General features: G+C 28.9%; 2 protein-coding genes across 2 annotated transcripts; both read right to left on the minus strand.

The window, feature by feature from the left end:
* Positions 1-4,891: 4,891 nt before the first annotated feature.
* LOC128954422 (uncharacterized) lies at positions 4,892-6,519 on the minus strand. Its single transcript, XM_054300001.1, has 2 exons — positions 6,454-6,519; positions 4,892-6,349 (listed from the first exon to the last, which is right to left on the minus strand). Exon 2 carries the CDS (start codon positions 6,206-6,208, stop codon positions 4,892-4,894), a length of 1,317 nt encoding a protein of 438 aa, XP_054155976.1. The 5' UTR covers positions 6,209-6,349; positions 6,454-6,519.
* A 4,873-nt stretch (positions 6,520-11,392) lies between these two features.
* LOC128954423 (uncharacterized) lies at positions 11,393-12,994 on the minus strand. The gene is made up of 2 exons (XM_054300002.1): positions 12,946-12,994; positions 11,393-12,832 (listed from the first exon to the last, which is right to left on the minus strand). Exon 2 carries the CDS (start codon positions 12,758-12,760, stop codon positions 11,393-11,395), a length of 1,368 nt encoding a protein of 455 aa, XP_054155977.1. The 5' UTR covers positions 12,761-12,832; positions 12,946-12,994.
* Between the last annotated feature and the right edge of the window lie 549 nt (positions 12,995-13,543).

Raw genomic sequence — 13,543 nt, forward strand, 5'->3', positions numbered from 1 at the left:
GTGACCGGCGGCTGATGTCCGCATTATTAATGTCAATCAATTGAAGTCGCGGTAAATGTTTGGAAATATTGTGGAAAAATTGATCGCAAAAATTAATGTATCCTAAATTCAGCGACAAATGTGTCAATTGTTTCATTGGTATCAATGAATTACTCGTTAGTTTTAGTTTTTTTGCTGCAGTTTTAGTCAAAACATAACAATGAATGGCCAGTTGTTTCAATTGTTTAAGATCAGTGCACAATGTATTCATCAATTGATTGAATTGCCAAACATTGATGAATTGAAAGTTTGCAACAATTGATAAACTTTTCAATTTCAAACACCAACCGCTAAATCCATTAATTATTAAATTATAGTTAAGTATATCATAAAACATTATACATTTTAATCGTAATCGTCTTAATTGACAAAACTTTGATAATGACTTAACAAATAACGGGATAACTGTTTTGTTTGGAAAATTGACGACAATGTCCAGTGATGTCAATTGTTTGGCATAATTTGCGGCAAACTTATCAAACAGTGACTGACAATCAGATTTCAATTCAAATGCAACCGACTGTAGTCTAGTTGTCGACAAAATACAGTTTACTCCCGTGTCGTCAGTAAAATAGTGTCGAAAATCTATAAAATTATTGATATATCTATCGTTGATTACCAGTCTGTTGAGTTGCGGACAATACGACTGTACGACTTTGTTAATCATCACCCGATGATTGTCTACAATAATTTGATTCAACTCTAATGTCTTCAATTGTCGTCCAAATGCGGCCAATAATCGGTGGTCGATAATCAGGCTTTCCATACACTTTGATTGACCAGTCAAGTGACGCAAATACCGACAAAGTTTTACAAATAGGCCATTAATTCTATTGTTTTGCGGAACCAAATAATTGTGGTAAGAGATGAACACCGTTTCAATGTTTGGACACTTTAGGATAATCGCCGCAAACAACTTAACAGTTTGACTATAATTATGATAATATAAGTCAATCACGATATCTGTCTGTCCATTGAATATCAATCTTTGCCACTGTTTTGATACTAATTGTAATTTGAATTTGTCTTCAATTGTAATCTTCATCGACGACAGCAATAGTTCGACTAAATCATCGCCGAAACGATCAAACGAGTCCCTCATTGTTGTTGTTTTTGTCTTCAATTATTTATCTTCACATTCAAAGCACACATACTTTAACTGTAAGTCAGTTATCGATTGAATATATAAAAACGGAAATGCATTTTCAAAATATGTTTTTGAAAATTTCTAATCACTTAAACCTTGTAATCACTTGTAAACCTTAAATCACTTAATTATTGTATATTACAAAAGTTAGATGAAAAAAATAATAGTTTGAACCATACATACGATACAATTTATGAATTATGAATGAATGAGTTAAAGTTGAAATCAAATAAAACAATATATTGAATAATAGCTAATAAGCCGAAATAAACCACAAACTTTATATTAAATTATATTATTAAATAAAAATTACATAAAAAATATTTAAATACTCATGTAATTTTTATTATCGATTATAAATTAAAAAAATGAATATTAATATAATTTATGAAAATATAATTTATTTATTTATTTGGTCTCATTATCTAAAGCGATAATAGTTGCCTAACAATATTGTTATTATTAACCATAAAATGCTCCGGTTCTGTGGTTTGAACCAAATATTTATTTACATTAAATAAACTTTACATTGTTTTGTATTCAAAAACATACCTTAAAATAGTGTTTAAAATATTAATTATTAAAAACCAGTTGAGAATGCTAGAAAGCATTTCCACACGAATTCCTAATCATAATTAAAAATTAAATTCAGTATGATAAAATAAAATCAACTATAGTTATGTAGGGTATCAAACGATTTAGTATGACAAAATAAACAATTATAGTCATGTGGGGTATCAAATGATTCAGTATTACAAAATAAACTACTATTTTCCTAAAAAATAAACTTAAAAACAAAAAAAATAAAAAATCAATATTCAAAAAAATTCAAAAAAAATTCAAAATTTTTTTAATTAATTTTTGGACACCATTTTCTTCAATTTCCTAAAAAATAAACTTAAATAAGAAAAAAAACAAAAAAAAATTTAAAAAAAATTTGTAGCGGATAGTGGATTCGAACCTATGTCCTCGTGGGACAGACAGACAGACCGACAGACAGACCGACAGACAGACCGACTTATAGAATGCATATACGTATTCCTTTCAGGAGTTCGTGAAAATGTTTTATAAACTCAACAATCAATTAGTGTTAAACAAAATACAGATAATAATAATCATAATAAACTCCAACAATTGACTCATAACTGTATATTAATTTACTATAAAAATATATACAGTATTATATAATATTAAATATTCATGTAATTTATGTGTCAATCAATAGTGTAATTGAATTTACTTTTTTTAAAAAAAAAACATTTTATTAAATAATTAAAAAATAATATTAAGTATTAATTGCTATCATTTTTTTGGTCAATAATTATTTGATGGGCTTTTTTAATTTTTTTTTTAATTAAATCATATATAGTATTACAGAAAATAAAAAGTTATAATTTATATCATTTGTATATCTATTGATACAAAACATAATAATAATAATAATAATTACTGTTATCTTATCAAATCTCATTTTTAATTATGTTTTCAACTGGGAATTGACCCCGGATAAATTTATTTAAATTATTTCTATACGTTATACAAACATTGGTGACCATCGGTTGAGCCGAAATCAGAAAATAAAAAAGTTATAATTTATTTGCATATATATATATATATATATCTTTTGTATTGAAATGTATTGATACAAAAAAAACATTTACTAATAATTACTAAACCATCCTATTGTTAATTATGTTTGCCACTGGTAATTGACCCCGGATAAATATATCGGGCTGTTGTCTATACGTTATGCAAACATTGGTGACCATCGGTTGAGCCGAAATCAGATCATCGATAATCAATTGGTCAGCGATAACACGGTTACGACAACTGGCTATTCGCACGGATTTCAATTTACGCAATCGGGACAGTGATTGCAGTGACCGGCGGGTGATGTCCGCATGAAAAATGTCAACAAACTCAAGTCGCGGTAAATGTTGGACAATATTGTGGAAAAATTGATCGCAAAAATAAATTCTTCCTAAATTCAGCGACAAATGTGTCAATAGTTTCATTAGTATCAATGAATTACTCGTTAGTTTTGGTATTTTGCCGTATTTAGTCAAAGCATGAAAATCAATGGCCAGTCGTTTCAATTGTTTGAGATCTTTGCCCAATGAGTCCACCAATTGATTGCATTGATAATCACTGATCGTTTGATAGTTTGCAACAATTGATAAACTTTTCAATTTCAAACACCAACCGCTAAATCCATTAATTATTAAATTATCGATAAGTATGTCATAAAATAGTATACATTTTAATCGTAATCGTCTTAATTGACAGAACTGTGTTAAGGACTTAACAAATAACGGGATAACTGTTTCGTTATGAAAATTGACGACAATGTCCAGTGATGTCAATTGGTTGGCATATTTTGCGGCAAACTTATCAAACAGTGACTGACATTCAGTTGACAATTCAAATGCAATTGACTTTAGTCTAGTTGTCGACAAAATACAGTTTACTCCCGTTTCGTCGTCAGTAAAATAGTGTCGAAAATCTATAAAATTATCGATATTTCTAACGCCGACAACCAGTTTGTTGAGTTGTGGACAATAAGACTGTACGACTTTTTTAATCATCACCCGATGATTGTCTACTATAACATTATTCAACTTTAATGTCTTCAATTGTCGTCCAAATGCAGCCAATAATCGGTCGATACTCAGGCTTTCCATACACTTTGATTGAAGACTTAAGTGACGCAAATACCGACAAAGTGTTGCCAATAGACCAACAATTTTATTGTTTTGCGGAACCATATAATAATAGGTGTAAGAGATGGCCAGTGTTTGAATGTTTGGACACTTTAGGATAATCGCCGCAAACAACTTAACAGTTTGACTATAATTATGAGGATTTAAGTTAATATCGATTGCTGTCTGTGTATTGAATATCATTCTTTACCACTGTTTTGATACTAATTGTAGTTTCAGTTTGTCTTCAATTGTAATCTTCATCGACGACAGCAATAGTTGGACTAAATCATCGCCGAAGCGGTCAAAGGAGTCCCGCATTATTGTGGATGTCTTCAGTTAATTAAATCTTTACATTTAAAGCACACACACCTTAACTGTAAGTCAGTTATCGATTGAATATTAAAAAAAACGGAAACACTTTTTCAAATATGATTTTCAAAATAATTTCTAATCCTATAAACCTGTTTATTGTAATACAAAGTTAGTTGAAAAACAACTATCAATAAAACTATTTCTATTTATTTATTAGTACCGGTATTATTATTAATATTTAAAAATGAGAAAAATTATTATTAAATTATTATATATACAGGTATATAAACAATAAAAAAAAATATTTGAAAAAATAATTAGATTATAATATAAAAATATTGAAAAACTTATTACCGGTAAACTATATTATAAAAACTTAAGTTAATATTATAATAAAATAATATTATTTATAATACTGTATGTAATTTATGTGTCAATCAATAATATTATTGAATTTATTATAAAAACATTTTATTAAATAATTAAACATAATAATATTAACTATCAATATTTTTTTAATCAATAATTAGTTGATGGGCTTTTTAAAAAAAGTTTAAATTTATATACAGTATAGTATTAAAGAAAATATAAAGTTATAATTTATTTGCATATATATAACATTTGTAAATGTATTAATACAAAACACATTAAAAATAATTACTAAATAATATCTTATTGGTAATTATCTCAGTCACTGGTAATTGACCCCGGATAATAATCTAATGAGTTTAGTTATATACGTTATGCAAACATTGGTGACCATCGATTTAGCCGTAATCAGATCATCGATAATCAATTGGTCAGCGATAACACGGTTACGACAACTGGCTATTCGTACGGATTTCAATTTACGCAATCGGGACAGTGATTGCAGTGACCGGCGGGTGATGTCTGCATTAGTTATGTCAATCAATTGAAGTCGCGGTAAATGTTTGACAATATTGTGGAAAAATTGATCGCAAAAATAAATCTTTTCTAAATTCAGCGACAAATGTGTCAATTGTTTCATTTGTATTAATGAATTACTCGTTAGTTTTGGTATTTTGCCGTATTTAGTCAAAACATGACAATCAATGGCCAATCGTTTCAATTGTTTGAGATCTTTGCCCAATGAGTCCATCAATTGAATGCATTGATAATCACTGATCGTTTGAAAGTTTGCAACAATTGATAAACTTTTCAATTTCAAACACCAACCGCTAAATCCATTAATTATTAAATTATCGATAAGTATGTCATAAAATAGTATACATTTTAATCGTAATCGTCTTAATTGACAGAACTGTGTTAAGGACTTAACAAATAACGGGATAACTGTTTTGTTATGAAAATTGATGACAATGTCCAGTGATGTCAATTGGTTGGCATAATTTGCGGCAAACTTATCAAACAGTGACTGACATTCAGTTGACAATTCAAATGTAATCGACTTTAGTTTAATTGTCGACAAAATACAGTTTACTCCCGTGTCGTCAGTAAAATAGTGTCGAAAATCTATAAAATTATTGATATTTCTATCGTTGATAACAAGTTTGTTGAGTTGCGGACAATACTGTATGACATAGTTAATCATCACCCGATGATTGTCTACTATAAATTCATTCAACTTTAATGTCTTCAATTGACGTCCAAATGCGGCCAATAATCGGTCGATAATCAGGCTTTCCATACATTTTGATTGAAGACTTAAGTGACGCAAATACCGACAAAGTTTTACCAATAGGCTATCAATTCTATTGTTTTGCGAAACCATATTATAGTAGTGGTAAGAAATGGCCAGTGTTTTAATGTTTGGACACTTTAGGATAATCGCCGCAAACAACTTAACAGTTTGACTATAATTATGATAATATAAGTCAATCTGGATGTCTGTCTGTCCATTGAATATCAATCTTTGCCACTGTTTTGATACTAATTGTAATTTGAATTTGTCTTCAATTGTAGTCTTCATCGACGACAACAATAGTTCGACTAAATCATCGCCGAAGCGATCAAACGAGTCCCTCATTAGTGTTGTTGTTGTCTTCAGTTATTTATCTTCACATTCAAAGCACACATACCTTAACTGTAAGTCAGTTATCGATTGAATATATAAAAACGGAAATACATTTTCAAAATATGATTTTCAAAATTTCTAATCCCTTTAAACCTGTTTATTGTATTACAAAAGTTAGATGAAAAAAAATAATAGTTTGAACCAAATATTTATTTACATTAAATAAACTTTACATTGTTTTGTATTCAAAAACATACCTTAAAATAGTGTTTATTAAAATTAATTATTAAAAAATGTTTTATAAACTCAACAATTAAACAAATACAGCTAATAATAATAATCATAATAAACTCCAACAATTGACTCATAACTGTATATTAATTTACTATAAAAATATATACAGTATTATATAATATTAAATATTCATGTAATTTATGTGTCAATCAATAGTGTCATTGAATTTACTTTTTTTATAAAAAAAATCACTTTATTAAATAATTAAAAAATAATTTTAAGTATTAATTGCTATCATTTTTTTGGTCAATAATTATTTGATGGGCTTTTCTAATTTAATCATATATAGTATTAAAGAAATAAAAAAGTTATAAATTATTTGCATATATATATGATATATATATATCTTTTGTATTGAAATGTATTGATACAAAAAAAACATTTACTAATAATTACTAAACCATCCTATTGTTAATTATGTTTGCCACTGGTAATTGACCCCGGATAAATATATCGGGCTGTTGTCTATACGTTATGCAAACATTGGTGACCATCGGTTGAGCCGAAATCAGATCATCGATAATCAATTGGTCAGCTATAACACAGTTACGACAACTGGCTATTCGTACGGATTTCAATTTACGCAATCGGGACAGTGATTGCAGTGACCGGCGGGTGATGTCCGCATGAAAAATGTCAACAAACTCAAGTCGCGGTAAATGTTGGACAATATTGTGGAAAAATTGATCGCAAAAATAAATTCTTCCTAAATTCAGCGACAAATGTGTCAATTGTTTCATTAGTAACAATGAATTACTCGTTAGTTTTGGTATTTTGCCGTATTTAGTCAAAACATGACAATCAATGGCCAGTCGTTTCAATTGTTTGAGATTTTTGCCCAATGAGTCCACCAATTGATTGCATTGATAATCACTGATCGTTTGATAGTCTGAAACAATTGATAAACTTTTCAATTGATTAAACCAACCGCTAAATCCATTAAATAGTAAATTATCGATAAGTGTGTCATAAAATACTATATATTTTAATCGTAATTGTCTTAATTGACACAAATGTGTTAATGACTTAAGAAATAGCGGGATTTGTTTGTTTGGAAAATTGATGCCAATGTCCAGTGATGTCAATTGGTTGGCATAATTTGCGGCAAATTTATCAAACAGTGACAGACATTCAGATTTCAATTCAAATGCAATTGACTTTAGTCTAGTTGTCGACAAAATACAGTCTACTCCCGTGTCGTCGTCAGTAAAATAGTGTCGAAAATCTATAAAATTATCGATATTTCTAACGCCGACAACCAGTTTGTTGAGTTGTGGACAATACGACTGTACGACTTTTTTAATCATCACCCGATGATTGTCTTCTATAACATTATTTAACTTTAATGTCTTCAATTGTCGTCCAAATGCGGCCAATAATCGGTCGATACTCAGGCTTTCCATACACTTTGATTGATGACTTAAGTGACGCAAATACCGACAAAGTGTTGCCAATAGACCAACAATTTTGTTTTGCGGAAACATATAATAATAAGGGTAAGAGATGGACAGTGTTTGAATGTTTGGACACTTTAGGATAATCGCCGCAAACAACTTAACAATTTGACTATAATTATGAGGATATAAGTCAATATCGATTGCTGTTTGTGTATTGAATATCACTTTTTGCCACTGTTTTGATACTAATTGTAGTTTTAATTTGTCTTCAATTGTAATCTTCATCGACGACATCAATAGTTCGGCCAAATCATCGCCGAAGCGATCAAACGAGTCCCTCATTGTTGTTGTCTTCAGTTATTTATCTTCACATTCAAAGCACACACACCTTAACTGTAAGTCAGTTATCGTTTGAATATAAAAAACGGAAATACATTTTCAAAATATGATTTTCAAAATTACTAATCCCTTATAAACCTGTTTATTGTATTACAAAAGTTAGCTGAAAAACAACTATCAATAAAACTATTTCTATTTATTTATTATTATTATTATTAATATTTAAAAATGAGAAAAATTATTATTAAATTATTATATATATAAACAATCAAAACAAATAAAAAATATTACCGATAAACTATATTTAAAATTAAACAACAATTATACAAATTAATCATAATTGCCGCGGGCAAATTTATAGATATACTTATAATATGATATGTAGACATTGGCCAGATTCGGTTGGGCCAAAATCAGATCACCGATAACCAAGTAGTCAGCAATAAAATTGTTGCGGCAATCGGCTAATCGTACGGTATTTAAGTGACGCAATCGGGACATGGATTGCAATGACAAGCGTGTAATGTCTGCAAACATAATGTGAATATTTTGAAGTCGTGGTAAATGGCAGTCAATGTCTCGGAAAAACTGGTCACCAATGATACAGCCGTTCAAATTGAATGACAAATGTGTTAATTGTTTCATTTGTTTCAGTGATTCACTCGTTATTATTGGTTTTTCATCGCATTTGCTAACAACTGGACAACTAATTGCCAATCGTTTCAATTGTTTGAGATCTTTGCCGAATGAGTCCATCAATTGATTGAATAGACAATTACTGATCGATTGATTGCTTGATGTAAATGAAAAACTTTTAATTCTTCGACACTGACGACTAAATCCATTAGTTAATAGATTGACAATAATATCCGTACAAAACTTTTGTACAGTTAGTCTCAGTTGTCTTAATTGCGACAACAGTGACAATGAGCTAACAAATACTGGAACAACTGTTTGGTCATCAAAATCGATAACAATGTCCAGTGCTGTCAATCGGTTAGCATAGGCGGCAACAAACGGACCAAACAGTGACTGGCTTTTAGTTGTCAACTGAAACGACATCGACTGTAGACTTGTGGGCAACAAACAGCCGTCAGATCCGCTATCATCGGTAAAATAGTGGCCAAAATCTATTAATTCAATGAAAACATTTCGGCCGATAACTAGACGTTTAATTTGTGTCAAATATTTCGCAACTTTATCGACCACTTCTCTATGATTGTAAGCAATTACGGGTAACTCTAATGTCAGCAATTGTCGGCCAAATCCGGCCAATAATCGATCAAAACTATAGACATCTATACTGTTTGCGTACAGACATAAGTGACGCAAACTTAACTGACAATTGTTTAACAATAGGTCCACGAGTTTGTCGTTTGGATACAAATTGATTAAAACTAATCGTTGAATGTTTGGACACTTTTTGATAATCAATTCAAACATATGATCTGTTTGTATATAATTACAGAAATTTCTGTCAAACTCGATGACTGTCTGCCCATTGAATATCAATCGTTGCCATTGTTTTGATACTAATTGTAATCTCAGATTGTCTTTAGTTGTTATCTTCATCGACGACAGCAATAGTTCGGCCAAATCATCGCCGAACCGATCAAACGAATCCCTCGTTAGTCTTGTTGTTGTATTTGTGGTCATCTTTACCGATGTTGTGGTCATTGTTTGTGTCTTCAAAAATGTCTTCAAAAATGTCTTCAAAAAATGTCTTCAAAAATGTCTTCAAAAAATGTCTTCAAAAAATGTCTTCAAAAATGTCTTCAAAAAATGTCTTCAAAAATGTCTTCAAAAAATGTCTTCAAAAATGTCTTCAAAAAATGTCTTCAAAAATGTCTTCAAAAAATGTCTTCAAAAAATGTCTTCAAAAAATGTCTTCAAAAATGTCTTCAAAAAATGTCTTCAAAAATGTCTTCAAAAAATGTCTTCAAAAATGTCTTCAAAAAATGTCTTCAAAAATGTCTTCAAAAAATGTCTTCAAAAATGTCTTCAAAAATGTCTTCAAAAAATGTCTTCAAAAAATGTCTTCAAAAATGTCTTCAAAAAATGTCTTCAAAAATGTCTTCAAAAATGTCTTCAAAAAATGTCTTCAAAAATGTCTTCAAAAAATATCTTCAAAAATATCTTCAAAAATGTCTTCAAACGTGTGATAAATCACTTGATATTTACTGAAATAAAAATTCAATTATTATTTGTTTGAAACATATATTTATTTTAATTAATTAAATCTATTGTTTTGTATTCAAAAAAAAACATATCATAAAAATAGTGTTTAAAATATATTTTTATTGAAATTGTAATTCAAAAAAATGTTTTTTTTTAATAAACTAAACAATCAATTAGTGTTTTACAAACATTGAGAGTCAAAACATAACATAATTAAATAATAATAATAATAATTAACAAAACAATTGACTTATTATTATTGTATTACAATATAATATACAGTGATTTAATTGATGTGTCAATCAATAATGTTATTTAATTTATTTTTTTGAATTTTAAAAAACGTTTTTTTAATTATAAACTATAATATGATAATTAAGTTTAAACTAATTAAACCTAAAACTATAAACTAATAATAATAATTTTTCTAATAAATTTTTAATTAGTTTATTATAATTGTTATATTATTAGTATTATTATTTAGTAAAAAATATTTATTACAATTTTTATAATCACACATAAAAAAATTTCTTTAATTTTTATTGAATGATCTGGTATTGTGTGTGTAATAGACAGTGATTTGTTGTTAAAAAATTGTTTATTATTTACCGGTAAATGTTTTATAGTAATACACATACATAACACATTTAAACTTTTTATTTTATTTCTAATAAATTTATTTACATTAAAAAATAATAGATTAGTAGAAATAATAATATACAATAAAAATTAAGATTTAATGGACAAACGTTATGTAATGTAATTAATTAATTAATTAATTAGATAAACATTACATTAAACGGATCAGTACTTTACTATAATGTTTAATACATCAACAAAAATAAAATAATAATATTTAACACTTGAAATTAAAAAAAAATTGATTGTTTGTAATTATAATAGTTTTTATAAACTAATAGATTAATAATATCCAGATAATTGACTTTTAGTATCAATGTTACGGTAAATACTATATATAAAAAAAATTTTAATAAATGATTTGAGTTTTCTTCGATAAATTGTTTGCATCGCACCGGTGGTCGACAACAACGTCCAATCGTTTTGATGATAATGATGGCGACGACTGTCCGTTAATAATAGTGCCAATGATTGACTCTTCAGTGCTGAACACACTGTCACAGTGTATATACTGTAGTCGCGGAAGATTGCTGTGAATGTTACGGAAAAACTGGTCACCGATTATCCGAAACTTTCTATCAAAACATAGTGTCAAATGTGTTAATCCGTGCAATCGGTTTAACAAATCACAGGTTAGTACTAAATCCAAGTATTCTTCCTCCTCTTCATCGTCCACTACAACCATTACTTCTTCTTCTTGATAATAATTAGGCCAACAATACAGTGATAATCGTTTCAAGTGTTGTCCGGAAATATGTTTGTTGATTACGGCAAACATGCGTTCAATTATCACTATATTTGATTCAATTGATAGATAACTCAATTCCTTTAGTTGGCGACATTGGCGGCCAATTGTCGCAAATAAATCGCCGGTAAAATTGTTTAGTAAATATTTAAACAAAACAATTTTCAATCGTCTCAATCGTACCATTTGTCCCAAACCATCAATTAATGGCTGATAATTAACAATCAATTCATAAGACATGTTGTCGGTGTCGACGACGGATACTATCGTCAATGATGTCAATTGTTTGCCATAAATATCGGCAAAACTGGCAAACAATGGTACCGATGAGTCGTCCAGTTTTATGTTCAACGATTGCAACGATTTCGGTAAATCATAATACATGTCACCAATGATTATGTCATTCAATTGGACAGTACTTCTTCGGTGTTCGTAAGTGATGTCCAGTGTCTTCAGGTTAGGCATACCGTCGATAACTTCGTAAAACAATTGTTTATTATAATCAATACTATAGCCGTTAAATTTGAATGTTAACAATTGTTGGCCAAATTGCCGAAAAAAGCATTCAAATGCCCGATCAATGACCGACAAGTGGCCGTCGTAATCAAGTTTAAGACAAATGTGTCGCAATCGGTGACAGTATATCATTAATAAGTCAAGAAAACGGTCCAACAAACTGACTTCACTTATGATAACTGCGGTAATGTTCGGACACTTTCGGACAATCACTTGAAACAACTTAATTGTCTGATAATAGTCACGAATTGAGTCCAAAGACATTCTGTCCAATAGTTTTCTACAAAATACAAGATCTGTTTCCGTATTGAATATCAATGCCAACCACTGTTTGGACACCGATTGTAGTCTCAGTTTGTCATCGATTGACAGATTTGTTAGCAATAGTTGACACAAATCATCGCCGAAACGATCAAACGAGTCCTTCGGTGTCGTCATCATCGATGTCGCTGTCATTGTTGTCTTCAGTAATTGTCTTCACTTTTTGTCGCAACAAAAAAACTCGTTTCAATTGAATTGAATTCAAATCTATTGATAATAAAAACAAAAACATAAATCAAATTCATTAGTAAATTGTGTGAAACAATCAAACACTGCATTCAAATGACAATAACAACAACAACAACACTATTAATACTTACATTTGATTTTTTTTTTGCAATCAATTAATACATATATTTGTATTGAATTAATAAATAATTAATAAAAACCTTATAATTGAATATTTAAAAAAATAAAACATTTATATGTTTACTGATTGATTGATTGATTTTTTTATGATTACTACAGTAAAACATAATACACTGTAATATACTGTACATATAAATATATTTAACTGTATTTAATAGTACTATCAGTGCTATTAAACTTGTGATTGAATAATACAAACGCATGCGCTTTTCTGACACTACTATTGACAGTATAGTAAAAAAAATTCATGTTTCATTATAAACAAAACCAAAACAATTAGTGTCCGACACTCGCTATGATACCCTTATTTAACATTTTTTTTGTGACACTACACTTAAATTACGTTATCATATTTATTGCTTACTAAAAATAGCTTAATATACTAATAAATATGATTTAGCGTTAATTTAAGAGTAGTGTCAAAAAAAATTAGTTAAATAAGTGTATCATAGCGCGTGGCAATCATTATTGTTTTGGTTTTGCTTATAATGAAACAGTTTTTTTTTTAAGTAAACTACTAGTACAGTAGTATTGATAGCACTAATTGGT

This window comes from Oppia nitens, unplaced genomic scaffold (assembly GCF_028296485.1).
Source record: "Oppia nitens isolate AA-2021 unplaced genomic scaffold, nextdenovo-longstitch-racon4-pilon3 scaffold27_pilon_pilon_pilon, whole genome shotgun sequence".
NCBI classification, from domain to species: domain Eukaryota; kingdom Metazoa; phylum Arthropoda; class Arachnida; order Sarcoptiformes; family Oppiidae; genus Oppia; species Oppia nitens.

Excerpts from the sequence above, each read along its gene's own strand:
- LOC128954423 (XM_054300002.1), bottom strand. The coding sequence starts at position 12,760 with ATGACAGCGACATCGATGATGACGACACCGAAGGACTCGTTTGATCGT.
- LOC128954422 (XM_054300001.1), bottom strand. The coding sequence starts at position 6,208 with ATGAGGGACTCGTTTGATCGCTTCGGCGATGATTTAGTCGAACTATTG.